We start from the raw sequence: 23,227 nt of genomic DNA, 5'->3' as shown, positions 1-23,227 counted from the left end.
TCATATTAGCCCTCTCCCCAAGTTTCCACATACTGTTCAAACTCTTCTTATTGACCTATAAGTGCATTCACTCTGCAGCTCCTCAGTACCTCTCCACTCTCATCTCTCCCTACAGTCCTCCCCGGGAACTCCGCTCACTGGGTAAATCTCTCTTATCCTCACCCTTCTCCTCCACTGCTAATTCCAGATTCCGTTCCTTTTATCTTGCTGCACCATATGCCTGGAATAGACTTCCTGAGCTGGTACGTCAATCTCCATCTCTGGCCGTCTTCAAATCTAAGCTAAAAGCCCACCTTTTTGATGCTGCTTTTAATTCCTAACCCGTATTCACTTGTTTAGAACCCTTATTTTATCACCCTCACTTTAATATTCCCTTATCTCTTGTTTGTCCTGTTTGTCTGTCCTAATTAGATTGTAAGCTCTGTCGAGCAGGGACTGTCTCTTCATGTTCAAGCGTACAGCGCTGCATACGTCTAGTAGCGCTATAGAAATGATAAGTAGTAGTAGTAGTTACTTACAATATCTTCCCATCTAAATGATCTTGGAGGAAGATAACAATGCTAGACAAAGGAAATCATAAAAGATTTAAACATCATCAACATAATCTGCAATCTGTGTTAACATGTAGTTTTTCATACAGAACATAGTGTCCTATGGGTTCTCTCTTACTTAAAGTAGTTTCAATTAAATGTTGTACTAAGCTTCTGGTACAAGGTATTACACAACAGCCCAGGAGTACAAATATAGCCATCACAATTATCAGTGTGGTTAAACCAGATAAAGGTTCTCCATTTCCCAAAGATATTGTCCATTGTGATGGAAAATATTAAGGATTGCTTTTCAGTCTTGCTTTGATCGATAATACATTTTTAAAATCTTCTGTCTTTGACCAAAAGTGACTTTCCTTGTATATCTCAAAGAACAGGCTGGAATGTAAGGCACATCTCAAGAACAATGTATGAGATAAGGCACACTCAAGAACAATGTATAAGATAAAGCGCATCTCAAGAATAATGTATGAGATAAGGCACATCTCAAGAACAGGTTGGAATGTCTCAGAAGCCAGCTTGTGCAGGAGGGAGGCGGTGTATGCTTGAGGTTCAGGAGATAAGCCACCTGGCCAGTGGTTTGTTTACCTGAACTGAGAGCGTATGACTGAATCCTCATGTACATTCTTGGATAAGTTTTAGCTTAATAAAAAGGGGGCCTTCTTGCAGTGGAGCTCTGAGGCTCATCTGTGGGTAGATGTACTGCGCAGAGGACTTGTTCCTGGTCATAAGGAGACCGGGCTTTCGCTGCAATGGGCCTCCCATCTGATGAGATAAGGGCATGAGATTCCTGACCAGTGATGTTGTATGTGTGTATATAATCTGTTTTATAGCTTTCTTTTAGTTAGATGGTTTGATCAGTGTGCATATCTCCTAATCTGACTTAGTGTGTATATTTCTTAATCATTGTGTAGTTGAAACAATAATAAACTACAAAATCAAAGACCATAACTAAGTGCCTGCTAATAGCAATACCTTTTACTTTCTTTTATTCGTTTATTCTTTGTATCTATGCAAATTTTTATATATACTCTTAAAGAGAACCCTCAGGAGACACCACTTATAAAGGCAATATCATTGATTGTTTTGCCTAATGTCATAGCATCTCTTCAAAGGGCTATCTCTTAATTGTGAATTTTTTAAGATGCTATTGCAAACACCCATGAGTGCTCAAAATCAATGTGCTCAATGAATAATAAACGAAACTTATTTTTAGTCCATGTCCATGTCTCTGAAGTTTACAGTCCACATAGGCTTACCCTGGTTGCGCCCGACACCGCGGGTTTCAATACTTTCCTCAGGGACTCAGGTTAATTGCCCTCACAAAATCCACAAAGAGCTGTAAGCTGAGACACCAACGCTGAATACTTTTTAGATTTTGTGTAGTTGAAACAATGACATACACTCTCCATTTAAAGTACTAATAGAGTTTTATTTACCCAATACGAATCTAAAAGAATCTGTAGTATTTTAGTCTTTGAGCAGTCTCTGGTGATCAAGTGAGCAACACATCCATCCACCCAGTTCAGGTGGTATCTACACCAGAATTCTCAGCAAGTTCATCAGCTAAGGTAGTGAGTCCTTGCAAAGCCTTAGTTATGGTCCCATCAGGTGCAGTATTGTTAGGAATAAAGCTACAACATTGTCCTCCTAGCATGATACAAACTCCTCCTCCTTTTGCCAATATCATATCAAGGACTAAGCGGTTTTCCCAAGCCATCCGGCTTGTAGCATCCAATTGGGCAGCAATGCCTTCAACTGCATCTCAAGTATAATTAATGAAACGCTGTTGGTTATAATAAATATAGTTAATCCAGTCAACGTTCTTGTTAATAGTAGACCACCAGAATAATGAAGATTCAAAACGTGCAGCAATTTGATTGCGAGCTTTAAATTCATCTGGCACCCACCTAGGAGCACCTATAGAATCTATGTAAATCCTATCATCCAAGGAGCCTTTAAGATCCCTTTTCCTTCTAGAGGGGACTGGTTTATCAATATGTCAAGATGCTGTGGTGAGTGGGACTACTAGCTGAACCAAAGCACACTGCCAATACCAGTTAGAGAGTAAAGTGGGATACAGGGTTTTAGTTCCACAATACCACCAGATGTCTGCTTGGGGACGTGAAAAGCTTGAAAAGTCAAGTTTCTCACCGGGGAATGGACTAGAATTACATAAGGATAAATTTCCTACAAAATAGGAATTTTTGATTTTTTCTCAACATTCATGTCTGGAATATTGTCCCAGAAACAGGTGTCTTAAACACCGGAGGTACCCTCGCACCTTTGGGTAATTCAGGAAATAGTAAACTGAGGAAAAGGAAAGATTTATCGTTATTCTTAGTATCTTGGAGCAATTTTAGCATGCACATCGTTCCATTATAATCGTTTATAAGATTCAAAGGGAAAGGAACAGCCAAGGGCTCAGGGCGAGAGGAGGAGCAAACATAACAATCAGATAAATTCAAACTATGGGTTGAGAACCGTAACCAATCTATCCACAAATTTGTGTCACCATAACCAGTTTCAAGAGAAAACGTTTCCTTTAGACTACTTACGTTGAGAATTCTGATGGGAATTTTTGTTTCAGGGATTTGGGGCATCAAGGGATTGCTCAGCACAGTATTGGATAGTGAGGGAGAAGTGACCACAGTACGAAAGCAGCCAATAGGATCCGTGTTAGTACGTAAAGGGTTATCCCAAGCGTGGTGTCCACTGATTGGATAATTGGGTCCAGTGTACCACCATACATTTGACCACTGTGAACAGGGAGATGCATAATTACTCATTTCAGTGTAAGTGCATAGGTAAACATAGAATTTAGAATACCATCGTTGCCACTCTAAAGATCCACAAGAGGCTATACTACAAACATCCAATTGCAACGTGACTGTCTCGTCAGTTACATTAGATTTTATAGTAATCTTAACTGGATAGTGTCCCAGAGCATAATATCTATCCACCTCCTGGGGATCCAAGTCATCTGAATTAATGGTTACAAGGGAGTCAAAGTCCCCCTCTACATCACTGGAGTGGGTAAGAGTGGCCAAGATAAAAAGAGTGAATAGTAAACAAATGGCATGATACTAGTGGTTATTCTAAACAAAAATAATAAAGTTCTTGTCTAATAATAACAAAACTATGACTAAAGTAAAAATAAGTAAAAAGTCCTATAATAGTAAGCAAATATATAATAGTGAACAGATATAATGTGGAGTCTTTCTAGTAAAGATGGACCGAAAGATCATACTATAAAACTAAAATAGGGACTGATTACAAAGACATGAAGAAATTATACCAGCTCATGAACAAACTCCTAGACACCAACTTGGTCACCACAACGAATACCGACATCCCATCTGCAGATAAGCTTGCCAAGTATTTCAATGAAAAAATTGTAAACCTACGCAACATGCTACCTCAGGACAACACTGACATCGAAAACTTCCTTAATGAAGAATACCCGGCTGATCGAACCTGGTCAAACTTTGCCCTCCTGACCGTCGAAACAGTTACCCAGGCGATCAGCAGGTTCTCCAACACTCACTGTAAATTAGATACCTGTCCAAGCTACCTAATGAAAACCACCCCTGACCACTTCATAGCAGACCTCACATCCCACCTAAATTACATGCTCCAGCAAGTCTCTTCCCTAAGGAAAATGGCAATATCCTACTCGCCCCAATACCAAAAGATACCAAGAAAAGAAACAAATGAAATCACTAATTACCGTCCAGTAGCATCTATCCCGTTGGTAGTCAAACTGATGAAATGCATGGTAACCAAACAACTTACAGATTATATAGGTAAATTCTCAGTATTACACGAATCACAGTCAGGATTTCGCCCCCTCCACAGCACCGAAACAGTACTACTCACTCTCCTAGCCAAATTCAAGCAGGAAATAGCAACAGGCAAAAACATCCTTCTCCTCCAATTTGACATGTCCAGCGCATTCGACATGGTAAACCATAATATACTAATAAGACTACTAGATAAGTTCGGGATTGGTGGAAACATACTTATCTGGATCAAATATTTCCTAACCACAAGAACATATCAAGTAAAATCAAACTCAAACATATCATCACCATGGAAAGGAGACTGTGGAGTACCACAACGATCACCACCATCACCGATCCTCTTCAACCTAATGATGACCCCACTAGCCAAGTCCTTATCTAACCAAGGCCTTAACCCTTTCATCTGTGCAGACGATGTCACAATATTCATTCTTTGCAAAACTAAACTAACAGAAATCACTAACAAAATCAAACTCAGCTTGAACATCATGGACTCATGGGCAAATGCATTTCAACTAAAGCTCAATAAAGAGAAAACACACTGCCTCATCCTCTCATCCCAACACAACACGGACAACCCGATAATCATCGACACCCAAGGTCACACCCTCCCTATCTCAGACAGCCTGAAAATCTTCGGCGTTACAATGGACCGCAACTTAACACTGGAAAGCCAAGCTATATCCACAACAAAGAAAATGTTCCACTCATTGTGGAAACTCAAACGCGTGAAACCATTCTTCCCGAGGGAAACATTTCGCAACCTGATACAATCAATGGTATAAAGCCACGTAGACTACTGCAATGGAATTTATGCGGGATGCAAAGAACAAACTTTAAAGAAACTCCAAACCGCTCAAAACACGGCAGCTAGGCTTATATTTGGAAAAACGCGATTCGAAAGCGCAAAATCCTTCTGTGAAAAACTACACTGTCTCACAATCAAAGAGCGTATTGCTTTCAAAATCTGCACCCTGGTTCACAAAATTGTCTACGGTGAAGTCCTGGGATACATGACAGACTTGATCGACTTACCAACTAGAAACACATCCGAATCAACACGAACATATCTAAATCTGCACTACCCAAGCTGCAAAGGTCTTAAATACAAATCAATCTACGCATCCAGTTTCTCCTGGAACGCATTACCAAAAGCCTTGAAAACAACATACGACCACCTAAACTTCCGGAAAACATTAAAAACCAACCTGTTTAAAAAGGCATACCCTACCGATCCAACGTAAATACCTGATCTTGGAAGCACAACAAAACTAAAGTACGTAATGGACATAACACAACTCTTCCGCTGTTCGATTTCCTAATGTGGCTGTGCCATATGAACTTTATCTTACCACATCACTTTGTATTTGTTAACACTGGAGTCTGCAAAGGCCTCTCCGGTACTATGTAAGCCACATTGAGCCTACAAATAGGTGGGGAAATGTGGGATACAAATGTAACAAATAAATAAAAATAAAGTTAATGCTAAAACAAAGGTAAGAACAAACAAGAGTCCAATAACAGTGAACTTAATATTTATTGTGTGGTTCCAGACACTGCTGGGTCAGTGATATGGCATTCTGAGTCTACAGCCATGGTTGTGTCGGAAGCATCAGGACAATGATAGATGCGAATGTCTTTCAAATGGACCCTGGACATATGATCCTGTAATTTTGCCACAGTGGCTGACAAGGCCTCAATACGGAAAGGTCTAACATAAACAGGGTCTTTCCAAGTTTTGTGGGTGTAGTGTTTGCAGTGTACTAGATCTCCTATTTTCAAGGCCTTGGGATTTGCTGTACCATCCCCCCTTTTGCCTGGCGTTTCCTGTGAATGGCAAGACAAAGAGGTTATCACATTCTGTAATTGATCCCAGTAAACCGAGTAAGGATCTGGCAAGCAATGATCAAGATTACCTGCAATGAGGTGCATTCTACGTCCAGTGCACAATTGAAAAGGGGTTAATTTTAATGCATGAGAAGGAGTAGCACGCAAAGTAAGCAGTGCAAGGGGCAAGGCATCTAGCCAGTTTTCAATGCCATTTGCCATGAGCTGCCGTAATTTTGTTTTTAACAAACCCTTATATCTTTCAACCAGGCCATTACTGGTGGGTTTGTAAATACTCACTGAGTAATTTCTAATTTGGCAGTCAAGGTGTGAATCAATTCATTAACAAAGTGTGATCCATTATCAGTAGTAATTTTACTGGGAATACCAAATCTGGAGATTATATCATTGCACAAAACCTGGGCCATTACCTCGGGTGCAGGGAATCGCTTCAACCCATTTAGAGAAAGCATCCGCACAGACTAACAAAAATCTTTTTCCTTTGACTGGTATTAATATGTCTGTAAAATCACAGTACCAGTGCAAACCAGGACCTTGCACAATTGGTAAATGGCCTGGGGGTTCCACAGTTCCACGTTTGGGAGTGTTCAAAAAACATTTCTAACACCCACTAACGACAGTATGACACATTGACAGCATTTGTGGTGCCCAGATTTTAGAAACAAGGTTATCATACATAGTACTAGCACTTAAATGCAAAGGATAATGTAATGAATGGAGTAACAGAAATAAATTTTGTTGTGCTACACAAATTTGTCCAGCAGGGTACACCCATAGACTATGGGAATTTAAACTGCATCCTGCTTGTTGCTACAATCTCTATTCTGTCTTGGTAGCTGAAGCCTGCAGTGCCTCATATAACTCCAATCCCTGCATTATCTGGGTTTGTTTGGTCTGACTATCCATCAATCAGTCTGGTTGAATTTCTGTAACTTCCTTAGCCAAATAGTCTGCCATGTGATTACCATTAATTTCAAAAGAAAAAACGCTTTCTTGATGAGCTTTAATCCATGTAATAGCTGTACGTAAATTATTCTTATGGCGTTCTTGTAACGCCTCGAACACTTTATTCCATAGAGGCACATGACTCAAAGGGTGACCAGTAGAGGAGACCATATACCTCTCTGGTTCCATTTACGTATGAGTATGCAATGAAGAAAAAACACCTCAGATTTCAACGGATACTGACTAATCTTGGGACCATCAGAACCATCTAGTAATGTTATTTGGTGAGGTTTAGTTTTTACTTCACCATAGGGTGAATCAGGCGATTCCCATAAGTAGCAACAGCAAAAATCAGGGAAGTATTAACAGTAGGCAAAGGTAAATCGAAATGAATCTGGAATTTAGATTGAGTCAGTAAATCTCATCCTAAAAGGTTGACAGGGCATAAGCGTGCATATAACAATGGAGCAACTATTTCCTGGCCTGCAAATTGTACTGTCATAGGTTCTAACACCGGTGTATCAGTAGGCACATTAAAACCCATAGTGGTAATGTTTTCCTTAGATAATTTAAGTCGTTTTACTAACTGTGGTGGGGCATTGGCCAAAACAGTGAGTGAGGCTCCAGTATCAACCAAAAAGGAAACTGGAATACCTTGAATATGTAGTGTAACCATGGGATCGCTTTATCCTGCAGTAGTGTGAACAACTCCTAGACACTGGGGCTGATTTGGATTATCAGGATTCCATAAAGGAAAGGATGGGCGTGAGTCAGGATTCTGATATCGTGATCGGGTTTTGTGATTAGGGCCCCCGCTCTTGCACTCAGAGGCGTAATGGCCAATATTATTGCACTGCCAACATTGGATATTAGGCCGGCGAGACGGACTGGGATAATCCTGGGGACCGGTGCTGAATCAGCCACGCCCTGGAAATCACCATAAACGTCCTCTAGAATTTCCTCTTCCTCTACCCCTCATATACATGATCGGGTTTGTATTTTGAGGAAAGTCCTCGGGTTGTTGGGGAAACTGCTCATACCTATCAAAAATTAAAGGATCATCATTAGGTATAGGTATAGACCCTAGCCTGTGTTTAGGAGGTTTTTCCTGCTCTATCTGCTTGATCTGAAGTGACATAAGGTGGGTTTGCAATTTTTGTAATTCTTTACCCTGTTTTTGACTCTGTTTTGTGAATAACCTACAATGATGGAGAATGTGTTCTTTCATTTCTGGCCATCACTTCTGTGAAATACCAACTGTATTATCTAGAACTTCCTTGATTTTAGAAGGTAAGGTTTCTTTAAATAAATTGTAAAACACAGGGAGACTATTCAGGCATCAAAACACTCCTCTGTCTCTTCTCTATATAGTTGTTGTAATTTAAGCTTGTATTGTTCAATGGATTCTTTAGGTTCCCAATGCTGGGAAGTAAGGACGGAAAAGTCCTTGCGCGTGGGATAACGATTGCGGACGGCTGTCCAAAAAGGGCCCTTAATCTCAGAGAATGTGTCCCTGACATAAAGATCAGAGGTTACGAGTTGAAAAGATCAATTACATTGGCCTGTGGTATACGTCCTAAAAGGGCTTTAATATCTCCTATGGCTGATGTGGAGCCCATGGTTAGTGCCTCAAATTTATGAATCCATTTGGTACTGCCAGCGGATAAATCGGGGAGTTGTTCAATTAAACTACTTAATTTCACATTAGAATATGGAGTGTATTCTGTGTGGGCTATACCGCCAGACTGTTTATTAAGCAAAGGCAGTACTTTAGTTGTATTTGGGGAATTTTTCTGTGGGGCAACATATTCATTGACATTCTGGTGTTCTGTCCCCAAGAAATTAACCCGCTGGGGGAGGTTATGTACTCGGTAACCGTCCGAATGGGGATTTGGACGGTAAGGAGGTAATTTAGTGAGACTATGCCGAATGGTATCCATATCATTTCGCATTTTGTTAGCGATGTCCTGAAACCTCGATGTTAAACCCATGGGTCCCAAGGGCGTCCCCCTGGGATACACGGGTGTACGATGAGGCATAGGTCGATCGATTAATGGGTCTGAGCAATGGCTGGGAGACGTCACATTAGAGGCGGTCTCAACAGTATCTTCTGGGTCGTCGGGATTCAATTCTATGAGATCCATGACTCCCGCAATCTTGACAGTAGTAGTGGTTTGGGTGTTTATGGGAATTTTCTTGGTATCATCCGTCATATCAATTAAATCAGGATACAGCTTCTGATATCCTACAGCCGTGCCACAGGGAAGTAATTTAGTTTGGGACAATCCCCTGGGCACAGAATTCTTCAATTCCAGCTCATATGAAGGAGGGCATGATGGATTTGTGGGCAATGGTGGTGGAAATTTAGTGTCGTCTGGTAAATTTTGGGATGCTAATTGTTTTTCACCCACCAAAATCCAGTTATTAATAGCTTGTAAATGTTTCAGGTGGGATTTTCCCTTATTCTGTTTCTCATTGTAAGCAATTAATTGTTTCAATAGGGAACCCTCAAATGAGCCATTTGGTGGCCAGCAAAAATTAGTTTGCTGTTGATTCCACTTATACCATTTTTATTTAATTTAGTAAGTCCTTTTTTATCTAAAGGAAAGTATTTAATTATCTGATCAAGGGGTGTAGCCATTATATGTATATTAAAAACCTAGTATTTTAAAACACCTATTCTGACAAACGAGACTTAGGATCTACTAGGAACTCTGTGTTATACCCTGATGTTTTATAAACAGCCACGGCTGATCAGACCATAGGACCTACCAGGGATTATTGCTATTTTAAAACACCTAGTCAGACAATAGTGACATAGGACCTAGCATTAAAAAAAAATTTAAAGATGTCACTTACCAATCTTTGTGTTAAACAACACTGTTGGAGTGTCGGGAATCCTGCAGCTTGAATCCGAACACCATAAAGCTCCCCGCTAATCCACGTCGGGAGTCTACCAATGAATGAATTAATTCACTGTAAATGTTTAGGTCTTTTTACCACCTCTCCAAATCTACATATACCAGTTATCCACAATTTGTAGAGATAAAAGACCAAGGTTGTCGCTTATGAGAAAAGTAATTTATTTACTTACCAAGTATTGATACAGTTAATATTTTCTCATGGGAGGATAGAACTACTGCATACATATGCTTTCTGTAGCTATCACTCCAACGTACTGAACTGAAACAGCTATTTTTAAGCACTTGTGTTTAACAATGATTTACAAGGCTTCAGCAAGTTAACTTACTTGGGATCATGTGGTCTTTTTTCAAAACTATCTGGTTTCCCTCACCTGCTAAACCACATTCTCATGTTTATTTATGCTTCTTTCCCAGGCCTGTTTGCCCGTAAGGATATCAGATCAGATCATAAGTTCTTGGGCCTCACAATTTATGGCCTTTGCCCTTTGACTGTAGTTATTATCTACACTTCTCTGGCATCCAAAGATACGGGTGGGTAGGGTTCAGGATCACTAGACCACAGGGTGGGGTGGGTTAGCCCATCAGGTGTGGGCTGAAAATCTGGTGACCTTCAGCCCTCTCTTCTGTTGGGGGCTTTGGGGGTTGGAGGTCCATTGCACCTCCAGCCTCCCCCGTGTCAGTATCTGGGGGTGTGGGAGCTTGGAGGGGCACTAGGCCACCAGGGCCTTGCCTTTCGGGGGGGGGGGGGGGGTCTGAGGGTCCACCAGACCTCCATCCCCTTGGAATGTTTGTGGTGATCACAGCATAGGTATGTGTTCCATTTCTACTATGTTATATATGTATGTTCTCTCTGGTATGTTTTATTGGGAATAGATGTCTTATGAGTTTTAAGATATTATGTTGTTTTGAGTGATATTTTACTTTTTTGTGCTTAAGCAAATGTGATATGTTGTATATTTTACATTTATGCTTTCTAGCATTATATGTGTTATATCTATCTACTTTTTAAGTCAGAGTAATATTTGCTATTTATTATTATTATTAATGTTCTATATGCATGTATATGCCAGAGGGAGCAGGGAACCGGCGAAGCTGACAGCCGCTTGACTGCTCCCTGCACCCCTTTGCAGCGTGCACCCAGGGCGGACTGTCCCCACTGCTCTGCCCTTGGTACACCACTGCTGACTGGTTTGCAGCCCCCCCCCCCCCCCCTCAAGATTATAGTTTGATATCCCTGTTCACCCACAACTGCAAAGTAGTTTTCTTTGACAGGTTCTCTGGATCAGCAAAGCCTCAAGTACAGTTCCATATGCTCCCTCAAAGCCAATTTCTTCTCTATGGGACAAACTTTTACTTCTCTCCTAGGCTAATTAATGAACTTTCTGCTTGTAGTTGTATATGTTACTGGCAAAATACAGAGGGAAAGGTGATCTGTCAGAAATAATTCCTTGGACCCGCTCAGACGTATTGCCTCCTTGACACCACTTTGTTCTTAGCCCCCTGGGCGTTATAGAATCTGCAGGGCTCCCTAGAGAGAGAAATCGTTTTTACTGTTCACCAGTCTAGTCTGTCAGTCTGTCTAGTGGTTCAGTCTGTCAGCCTCTCCAAAGGCACAACAACTTTTATGAAAGTGGATCGATGAGGTTCAGATTTTGTGGGAAGGTCAACCATGTCTTAGAATGTAGATCTTGAAATTCACCAGAAAATAACCAGTGACCGTCACAAAATATTCAACATTTGTCCAAGAACAGATAATTCACTATATTCATTCCCTCTCTTTTTTTTTGGGGGGGGGGGGGGGGGGCTGATATTCAGCCCACGTTGGTCAGCAATTTTTACAGTGCTGACTATCACAAGCACACTCAGACCTAGAGATTCAATGCTAGACCTAATCCAGACATCAACATTGAACACTGAGCCTGCAAATAGGTGGGAAAACATGGGATACAAATGTAACAAATAAATAAATATCCAGGTCATTCCTGGTGGCCAGCTGATAATTCAGACCGACACCCAGATGACTGCCTGGATAAAGTCAGAACAGTCTTTTTCTTGTCCTAGCTTTATCCAGGAACTTACCTAGTTAGCAGACTGAAAATCGCTGCTGTTTAGGTAAACCTCGGCTTCACCCACACTATAACCCCAGACCACATCTGCACTTACCGGCTAGTGCCACGATGGTCTCCTCAGTTTTCAGTAATACTATCCAATTATGTGTTACAGAAAATCCGGGAATCACTTGGTCAGCGTGATTCAACCAGGCTCTCCACATATTCACACATAGATAGATACTGTAGATAGGTAGGCAGATAAATAAGGAACATGTTTTCAGGAAATATCAAACCGTTCTATTGGGACTAAAGATCTTATTTTTACACAAGCTTTCAGGTTAGGGATGGATTATGGGGAAAGCAGTACTGTCACAGATGCCTTTTGACACCCCCACCCCCTTATTTTCCCTTTTCATTTGCTCTTCTTTGCTTTTTAAGTACTCTGATATGTACTTTTTGTTTTATACCTGTTACTATTGTAGTTTTATTGTAAAGTGCTTTGATGTACTTTTATGGAAAAGTGGTATAGAGAGAACAGGCCCGTAATTCAGCAGCAGTTTTGTGGATAGAAACCAAATAGTGCTGGGGCAGGCTGGAAAGTGAACTAAGTTGGAGTCAGAAGTTATTCTGGTACCCGTACCCAGATAGTTTGATCCGGATACCTGTGCTGAATATTGGCCACCTGGATATGGCTTTGAAAACATTATATTTCAGTGGGCATTTGAAACTGAATGTCAGTAATATGGAAAGGGATATATAATAGGAATGTTTGTTAGGTAGCAGATTTTGTTTTGTCATGTATTGTATGTGATATCATATTGATATCGTGTATGTTTGTTTTTATTTATTGTCATCTGTCAAGTATTTTAGATTGTGGGGAATATAAATTTTGAAAACAAATAAGTTCTGGTGAGCAGTTTAAACTCAGATTTTGAGCACTGGTATCCAGTTATAACTTTAAACACCACAGTCAGCAATTGAAGTATACCTGAGATCATATGAAGACATTCAACAATTCAAGCGGCTGCTAAAAGCGCATCTGTTTGTGAAGGCCTTTTTGACTACATGAAGATTTATCTGATTGACTCTTGTTCTCTTTGGGTTTTTTTTCTTTTTTTTGGTTATGACCATTTTATTGATCATGTTTTAGCTTCATATGCTTAGTGATTGTTATGTGTTTAAGACTATGTATGTGAATATTGTTACTTGCTTTGGATGTAGGCGAGATATAAATATAGTAAGTAAGTAAATATACAAATTTAGGGTGAAACAGATTTCTTCACATCACGTTCACATATTTCCTGTTATAATAATCAGGATACTCTGAAGACTGAATAAGCAGCATAACAATATCAGTGTGCTGAATAAACATGTGCTCCATAAAGTCAAGCCAGAGTGACTGTTTGAATGCATGAATGAATGAAATTGCTTTTCTTAAAAGAGCTGTTATTTATTTTGAAAAATTGTGAAGATCACTGTATCCAGCACTGTCTAAGAACGTTTCCTTCCTGCTAACAGCAACTAAGTGGTCAGCTTGTCCTGAGTGTGATGTTTTGTTTTGCAGCTGGCGTATGGAAATGTTTCATGAAATTTTGTACTATACAAAATCTGGATCCATCTAGTTGAACTGGAAAGCACTGTTCTAAAGCCCCCTCCCCCCAAGCCCTTGTTCTGTGCAGTTTGTGGATGTAATGTATCTGATTTTCTTGCTGACTGTGTCCAGTTTGGGGTGACCCAGGTGTTATCCCAGATTAAACACAGATTGTGAGCCCTCCAAGGACTGAAAAATACATACTGTGCCTGAATGTACACCACTTTGATAGCTTTTTAGGTTGCGGGTGGTTCATAAGAAATATCTGTTTTCTTTTTTTATTCTTAGGTAGGAAACCTTGGCCTCCTTTTCATGCTGCTCTTCTTTATCTATGCTGCTTTGGGAGTGGAGCTATTTGGCAAGCTGGGTAAGTGATTTTTTTGGGGGGGAGGGCATTGTCTTTCTAATAGAACGTTTTGGGAATGGATGATTAGGTAGAGAATTTGCGGAGAAATTACAGAGCTAATATTCTGCAGGAGATAACTGAATAGAAGAGGCTCCTACCTAGTTATCTCCCACTGATTGGGTATTCCATGGATTTTCAGCAGCACATAACTAGATTCTTCTGCTGAAAATCCAGGAAGACCACTATAGAGCTATCCAGTCAGTGCCAGGGTGGTCCAAGGGTATAGTTGGGGCAGACCTGGCAGTTATCCGGTCGCTGCTGATATTCAGTGCCAGTTCCTGGATACCTGTCCAGGCAAGTAAGTTTGCAGAAACAGTTGTGCCAATTTACTTGGGTAATTATCAGGGTCCTGGCACTGAATGTTGTCTGGTACCCGGGCAATTTCTAGTGGCCAGGCAAGACATGGATATTCCGTTTCAATGCACAGATTAGGCTTTGCACTGAATATCAGGTCCTACATTTTTAAGAATCTAAAAATAAAGGGGTCAGTTTTAAGCAGCAGTGCTAACTGCATTAATTTAACCACTGATGCCAGCATTTAAATTAATATAGATTTCCTTGGCATCCCACAGATCAGTCCAGAACTTGTGGGCTATACCTATTGACCAGTAGCTAGACACAGAGAAATAAATAGTTCTTGGTGATTCATCTCTTAAGAGTATTGTGTAGTCTTAGAACACTCAGTTTCTCTGTCTCCAGCGGATGGTGATGGTGCACTATGCAGATCCTTGGCTTCATAGTCCTGCTAGCTTCTAAGCTGGTATATTTTAGCTATGTTTTTAAAAAATTATGAAAGGCTTTATTAAGTATAAGCAAAATACACAACAGGGTCATAAATAAGCAAAGATCAAACAAAGACAAGAACTACAAGTGCCCTCACAATTTTGCCAAAAAAAAAAACAAAAACCAACCAATACAGAGCATACCAACTTGGGTGCATAAAGAGAGGCATGACCAGCAGGAAAAAGGAGGTGATAGTGTCATTGTATAAGTCTCTGGTGAGGCCTCATTTGGAGTACTGCATGCAGTTCTGGAGACTGCACATACGGAAAGATATAAAAAGGATGGAGTCGGTCCAGAGGACGGCTACGAAATTAGTAAGCGGTCTTGAATGCAAAAATTATAGGGACAGGCTTATGAACCTCAACATGTATACGCTGGAAGAGAGGAGGGAGAGAAGGAGACATGATAGAAACATTTAAATATCTCAAGGGCATTTATGTACAGGAAGAGAGCCTTTTAAATAATGAAGGAGAGCTCTGGAATGAGGGGGCATATGACAAAGATAAGAGGGAATAGGCTTAGGAGTAACCTAAGGAAGTATTATTTCACAGAAAGGGTGGTGGAGGCGTGGAATGGCCTCCCGGTGGAGGCCTGAATATCCCGGTGGAGTCGAGGACTGTTCCAGAATTTTAAAAGGCATGGGATAAGTATGTGGGATCGCTTAGGAACAGGAAGAAGTAGGGGTTACAGAGGATGGGCAGACTCAATGGGTCATATGGTCTTTATCTGCCGTCATGTTTCTATGTTAAGCATTTACAACCCAGAAAGAACAGAAAGGAGAAAAAAAAAGCAAGGGAGAAAAAGACAAATAAGAACCACCCCCCCTCGGGAACCTACCCACCACCACCCCCCAACCTACCAGCAGCGGAGCAGGGTAGCACCCAAAAGAGGGGCAAAAGCAACAAAACAAACGCACAAGAGCAGCATCAAAAAGTGTGCAGCTCAAAATACCCTGAGGTGCAACTACCTGGTGGATATTTCTTCAAACTACAAGTACTATATATTTTCCCTTTTTGTTTCCAGCTAATGAATGTGGAATATAGACCTCTGTCCTTGTAGCTCTAGCAGTTCTGTGGTACTGCAGTTTTGCATGCTATTTTCCTCTATGCTGTTTCATTATGCTTTGCTTTCTGGTGCTTCTGTTTTATTCTGGAGAAAATTATAGTTCTCAAAAACATAAATTCCCTTCTCCACTCCACTTCTTTGTTAGACTCAAAGCAGCCAGTATTCAGCTGGTGGCAGTCAGCCGTTTTTAAAATATTGATCGTCACTGGCTAGATTAGCTCTGGATATTCAGTGCCAAGCCGTGTCCAGGCACTGAATACTGGATGGTAACTTTGGTGGAGATGGCCAGCACAGCCTATGCGGGTCCCGACCGACATTCAGCCAGAGCCTGCATAAGACAGTTTTTAACTTGTAAGAATCCCTGGTCCCCCTCCAAGCCCCCGCAAAAAGTCCTCCTCCTTCCTACCCCTTCCCCTCAGCCCACCAGACTCAAACACCTCCTTTCCCTCAAACGAGCACCCACCCAAGGTCTAGGCAAGTCCCCTGGGCCTACCTATATCCCTAGTGGTCCTAGTGGGGGTGTGGTGGGCAGAAGTGAAACCTCCTCACTCCTATGCCTTGTGGCTGCCATCTGCAAATGGTTGCTGCAACTCGCCCCCAATGCCCCTATTCAGTGCCGGTACCCGCATAGCTAAGTGGGCCGAATTGGGACAGCTTTTGAGCATAACTGCCGGATCCTCCTCAACACCACCTCGTGTGCTGCCCCTGACTTGCCCATTTTTTTAATGGGCGATCAGAGATGATATTCAGTGGCACTGCCCAGTTCAGTACTGCTGAAATATTGGGGATTAGCCAGCCTCAGGCAATTTAAGTGGGCAGGAGGCGCTCCTCTCTTTTGTGCTTAACCTCATGGTCTGGTCTCTTTTATGCTTGTCTGCACACTCTCAGTGATGGTTATCTTCACAGATTTAGCTCTCCATAATCTCTGACTCGGATCTCTTTTACCTCACAGTCCCAGCTCAGTTTAGCCACTCGGATGGATTTTCGCCTCTCTGGCTTTGATCTATTGCACCTCATAGGCTTACCTAGACTTAACCCTATAGACTGGTGATCTGCAGTCTCACTGACTTGCAGCAAGGCATCAAGTGGGTCTCCACCTGTCTCGAGGCCTACTGCTATGCAGGCCCCCCGGGACTGCCCTTCGTCAGACCCGGCCCTGAGGAGACGTGAGGATTCCATGTCCTCATCGGTACCAAGGAGTCTTGATGACGGGCGTTGAGTGAAGGCGAAGAAGCACCGTCATCATTCTCCTTCGACACACTTTACCGGGAGCTCCGGGGCATCGAGAGTCGACACCCGAGAAGCGTCGGCGTTGAGAGGATCGCTCCCCCTCGATATAGGAGGTGCCGATGCGTCGGTCTCCTGGCAGCCCAGTACGTGCTCCCGAGCCTCCAAGGATTCTGACGCCGCCTGTCCCACCGACCTTGCAGCCTTCTCCGATGGCGGCTCTCGACGAGCGCATCTAGGCCTTGTTTCCAGAACTTCTGGAGGGACTGCTACTACAGTCAGCTTTGGTGTCGGAGGTGCTTGCTCCTTCTGTACCTGCTGCTGCAGCAGCAGTGTCTGGCCCTTTGCCTGTGGTGAGGTCCCTGACCGCGACGTTGGCTGCCACCCAGATCGACTCCCTTCGACGTCGGTGGAGGGAGTGTCGCCACAGTCAGACCGGGCATCGACCTCTCGACATCGCCATAGAGGACATCGTTCCTCGACATCAAGGCAGGTCCAGTGTCAAAGCACCTTAACTCAGGTTTTATCCGACACTGAGCAGGAGCGCTCATGGGAATCAGATGAGGATCCCAGGTACTTCTCTTGTGATGAGTCCTTTGGGATTCCCTCTGATCCCTTCGCTAGAAAGGAAACTATCTCCACCAGAGAGTTTGTCCTTTTCCTCTTTTGTCCGGGAAATGGCTACGGCTATTCCCTTCCCTGTGGAGGTTGAGGATGAGCCCAGGACTGAGATGCTCAAGATCTTGGATTATTCTTCTCCACCTAAAGAGGCTGTGACAGTTCCTCTGCATAAGGTACTGAAGGAAGCCCTTATGCGAAACTGGTCAGCCCCTCTGTCTGGCCCCGTGGTCCCGAAAAAAGCTGAATCCCAGTATCGGATCCTCGGTGAACCTGGGTTGATGAGGTCTCAGTTACCCCACAATTCCATGATGGTGGATTCCGCCCTCAAGAGAGCCAGGAGTACTAGAGACTATGCTTCGGTGCCCCCAGGCAGAGAAGCTAGGACTCTTGATTCTTTTGGGAGGAAGACATATCAGGCCACTATGCTCGCTGCCAAGATCCAGTCATTCCAGCTCTTCACAAGTGTACACTTGCAGGACTCGATACGTCAACTGTCCAGCTTGGTTGATGCACTCCCTACGGAGCTGGCCGAGCCTTTTCGCCAGGTGGTCAGGCAGCAGAAGGCGTGTCGCAAGTTCCTGGCCAGGGGTACTTTTGACACTTTTGATGTGACATCCAGGATTGCTGATCAAGGTATAGTGATGTGCAGACTCTCATGGCTGCGTGTCTCTGACCTGGATCACTCTGTCCAGCAGCGGATGGCGGATGTTACTTGCTGGAGGGACAATATTTTTGGTGAAAAAGTAGAGGATCTAGTTGATCAAATCAAGAAGCATAATGATGCTATGGATTCTCTCTCCCACCGGGTGCCTTCTGCTACTGCCTCCTCATCTAGGAGGTTTTTTGGTGGGAGGAGGAATGCCCCCTATACCTATTCTAGGCGTAGGTACACTCCTGTTTCTCAGCAGCCTGTTCAGGCTCAGCCCCAACGCGCTTATTCTCGTCAACAGCGTGCAACCAAGGCCCATTCTGCTCCCCAGCAAAAGCAAGGGACGGGCTTTTGACAGACTCCAGTTCAGAATAGCCTCAGTAAAAGTGTCCGTACCGGACGACTTGCTGGTAAGGGTGGAGATTGATATTTTTTCACCAAAAGTGGCCTCTCATAACCTCCGACCAGTGGGTTCTTCAAATAGTCAGGTTAGGATACACCCTCAATCTGGAATCCAAACCTCCAAATTGCCCACCGGGAGCTCATTCTTATAGTTCCCAGCACAAGCAGGTACTTGCAGAGGAACTCTCTGCCCTTCTAAAGGCCAGTGCGGTCGAGCCCTTTCCACCAGGGGAAGAAGGGCTGGGATTCTATTCCAGGTACTTCCTTGTACAAAAGAAAACAGGGGGGATGCGTCCCATCCTAGATCTAAGGGGCCTGAACAAATTTCTAGTTCATGAAAAGTTCAGGATGGTTTCCCTGGGCACCCTTCTTCCCATGATTCTAGAGAATGATTGGCTATGCTCTCTGGACTTAAAGGATGCTTGCACACATGTTCCCGATACTTCCAACTCACAGGAAGTATCTGCAATTTCGGCTGGGAACTCAGCACTTTCAGTACTGTGTACTGCCCTTTCGTCTGGCATCTGCGCCCAGGGTGTTCACAAAGTGCCTGGCAGTAGTTGCAGCGTCACTGCGCAGACTGGGAGTGCATGTGTTCCCTTACCTCAACGATTGGATGGTGAAGAGCACCTTGAAGGCAGGTGCTCAGCAGTCCATGCGAATGACTATTCAGGTAGTAGAACTTCTGGGGTTCGTGATAAATCATTCCAAGTCCCATCTCACCCCAGTTCAGAAATTGGAATTCATTGAAGCTCTGTTGAACACAAAGACAGCTTGTGCTTATCTTCCCGAGGCAAGGGTGGACAACCTCCTGTCCTTAGTGTCCTTAGTATACGCGTCTCAACAGATCACAGCTCAGCAGATGTTGAGACTCCTGGGGCACATGGCCTCCACAGTTCATGTAACTCCCATGGCACACCTGCACATGAGATTAGCTCAGTGGACCCTGGCCTCCCAGTGGTATCAAGCTGTGGGAGATCTAGAGGATGTGATCCAATCATCCACCGACTTCCGGAATTCTGGATTGGTGGACGATTCGGACCAATTTGACCTTGGGACGTCTATTCCAAATTCCTCAGCCACAAAAAGTGCTGACGACGGATGTATCCCTCCTATGGTGGGGAGCTCATGTGGATGGGCTTCACACTCAAGGAGCTTGGTCCTTTCAGGAAAAAGGTCTTCAGATCAATCTCCTGGAATTGTGAGTGATTTGGAACGCTCTAAAGGCTTTCACAGCTCTAAAGGCTGTCCAACCAAATCATATTGATTCAGACAGACAATCAGATTGCAATGTATTACACCAACAAGCAGGGGGGCACTGGATCTCGCCCTCTGTGTCAGGAAGCCGTCCAGATGTGACTCTGGGCGCGCCATCACGGCATGTTTCTGCAAGCCACATATCTGGCAGACATAAACAACAGTCTGGCCGACAGACTGAGCAGGATAATGCAACCTCATGAGTGGTCACTGAACAAGGGAGTAATCCGCAAGATCTTCCAAGCGTGGGGCACCCTCTTGGTGGATCTTTTTGCCACTCAAATCAATCACAAGGTCCCTCAGTTCTGTTCCAGACTTCAGGCCCACGACAGACTAGCGTCAGATGCCTTTCTCCTGCATTGGGGGACAGGCTTTCTGTGTGCATATCCTCCCATACCTCTAGTAGGGAAGACTTTGCTGAAACTCAAGCAAGACTGTAGAACCATGATTCTGATTGCTCCTTTCTGGCTGCGTCAGATTTGGTTCCCTCTTCTTCTGGAGGGAGATTGGATTGTTTTCCAACCCTCATCACCCAGAACGAGGGGTCGCTTCTGCATCCCAACCTCCAGTCTCTGGCTCTCATGGTCTGGATGTTGAGAGCTTAGAATTCGCCTCCTTGGGTCTTTCAGAGGGTGTCTCTCGAGTCTTGCTTCCAGGAAAGATTCCACGAAAAGGTGTTACTCTTTCAAATGGAGGAGGTTTGCCGTCTGGTGTGACAGCAAGGCCCTAGATCCTCTTTCTTGTCCTACACAGACCCTGCTTGAATACCTTCTACACTTGTCAGAGTCTGGTCTCAAGACCAACTCCGTAAGAGTTCACCTTAGTGCGATTAGTGCTTATCGCCGTGTAGAGGGTAAGCCTATCTCTGGACATCCTTTAGTTGTTGGCTTCATGAGAGGTTTGCTTTTGTTAAAGCCCCCGGTCAAACCTGCACCAGTGTCATGGGATCTCAACGTCTTTCTCACCCAGCTGATGAAAGCTCCTTTTGAGCCACTGAATTCCTGCCATCTGAAGTACTTGACCTGGAAAGTCATTTTCTTGGTGGCTTGTAGGGTCAGTGAGCTTCAGGCCTTGGTAGTGCATGCACCTTATATCAGGTTTCATCACAACAGAGTACTTCTCCGCACACACCCTAAGTTCCTGCCGAAGGTGGTGTCGGAGTTCTATCTGAACCAGTCAATTATCTTGCCAACATTCTTTCACCGTCCGCATACCCGCCCTGGCAAAAGCAGATTGCATATCTTGGACTGCAAGAGAGCCCTTCAGACAGTCCGCCCAGTTGTTTGTTTCTTTCAATCAATCCCAACAGGAGGGGAGTCGCCATCAGAAAACGCACAATCTCCAATTGGCTAGCAGATTGCATTTCCTTCACTTATGCCCAAGCTGATCTGTCATAGTGTTAGAGCCATGGTAGCGTCAGTGGCTCACTTGAAGTCAGCCACTATTGAAGAGATTTGCAAGGCTGCGACGTGGTCATCTGTCCACACATTCACATCTCATTTCTGCCTTCAGCAGGACTCCCAACGCGGCAGTCGGTGTTGCAGAATCTGTTTGGGGTCTAGAATCCAACTCCACCCCCCTTGGCCCATTTTTGTTCTGTTCCAGGCTGCACTCTGTTAGCTGTTTCTTCGTAGGTCAATCTCTGTTTTGTCCTTGCCATTGCGAGGCCCAATTGACCTTTCTTTGTTATTTTGAATGAGCCTGTGGGCTAGGGATACCCCACATGTGAGAACAAGCAGCCTGCTTGTCCTCGGAGAAAGCGAAGTTACTTACCTGTAGTAGGTATTCTCCGAGGACAGCAGGCTGATTGTTCCCAGCAACCCGCCCACCTCCCCTTTGGAGTTGTTTTATTCTTTATATGCTTTTAATATAACTGAGGCGGGAACGGATGCGCGCAGGTGGGAAGATGGTCGCGCATGCGTAGTGCATCCGTCCCGTGCTTTGCTGGCTGTCGCAAAGCTCTTCAGATTTTACTAGAAAAAAATCTCCGTTCCTGGGGCCACCATGGACGCCGACCCACATGTGAGAACAATCAGCCTTCTGTCCTCGGAGAATACCTGCTACAGGTAAGTAACTTCGCTTTAGCGCCAACTGCGGGAGTTAGCTGGTCTAACTCCAACGGTCTGAATATCGGCCTCATAGTTTAGGCCTGCTATTAGACAGGTCTATTGTAAATGTTTTATCTTTTCTAGATAATGGCTGGATATCTCCACTATCTAGATAATTTTATGGCCTGTCCTCACTCCACCCTGCTTCACCCCTTTATTGCACAAATAGTATTGAGCTGTTTAGATAGATTTCTGGCCCGACAGTATCCATATAACAGCCAAAACCCCACAAGACAGTACAAAAGTGAAAGCTTTACCCCTTTGGCTGCAATGACCACTGGTTTCATAGCTTCTGAGAGAAGTTAACTAACCATAGCTCATTCCCTTTATGTCACCAGGGTATAGTAACTGTAATTCCTTTTTCTGTGATTGGGCTGAGGAATAGGTATACTGGAGTCCTGGTTATGTGACAGGATATTAACTAATTAGATACATGCAGTGCGTGGGTGGGAAGCTAATAACTTTGCCCAATTACATTTTTCTTAATTAACTTTTCCCACCCCCTACTTTCCTTTCAATCCATTATCGGCCAGGAAGTCACTCTCAGAGACACTGACTGGATCCTTGTTATCTCTTCATCTTTTTAACCTCTTATGTCCCATATCTAAGAAGTCATTGGATTACAGCACAATTTGAGAGCCCAGAGAGACAGAGAAAAGCACATTTGTAAACTGAATTTCTTGGGTACAGGGGAAATTGAAGTTAAAAAGAGAAGAGAAAATCAGATTGCTAGAGTGAATGTTATCTTTTGCAGTACACATATATTACAGAGATACAGGTGCCTAGAAAAGTTTGGATATTTATTGTCTATAAACCTTCCCAGCTTGATTTTGCAGTCCTAGATATTCCAAGGGAAAAATGGACAACCATGCAATGAATTCCTATGGCCACTTTTTCCCAAAATAGCTTTAGTAGGGGGAGGAATAACTGGGAGCAGAATATAATTAACTAGAGATTATAATATACATTTGGAGAATAATGGTTTAACAGATCTAACTT

General features: G+C 43.4%; 1 protein-coding gene across 1 annotated transcript in view; it reads left to right on the top strand.

Annotated features, from left to right (window-relative positions):
• Positions 1–23,227, top strand: part of LOC115473410 (voltage-dependent T-type calcium channel subunit alpha-1I-like) — a 935,734-nt gene that overhangs the window by 831,496 nt on the left and 81,011 nt on the right. Inside the window, 1 exon segment of the mRNA XM_030208356.1 lies at positions 13,999–14,077. Coding sequence (XP_030064216.1) covers positions 13,999–14,077 — 79 coding nt within the window.

The sequence above is a fragment of the Microcaecilia unicolor genome, chromosome 1 (assembly GCF_901765095.1).
Source record: "Microcaecilia unicolor chromosome 1, aMicUni1.1, whole genome shotgun sequence".
Lineage (NCBI taxonomy): Eukaryota > Metazoa > Chordata > Amphibia > Gymnophiona > Siphonopidae > Microcaecilia > Microcaecilia unicolor.
This window is presented reverse-complemented; position numbering and strand designations above follow the sequence as displayed.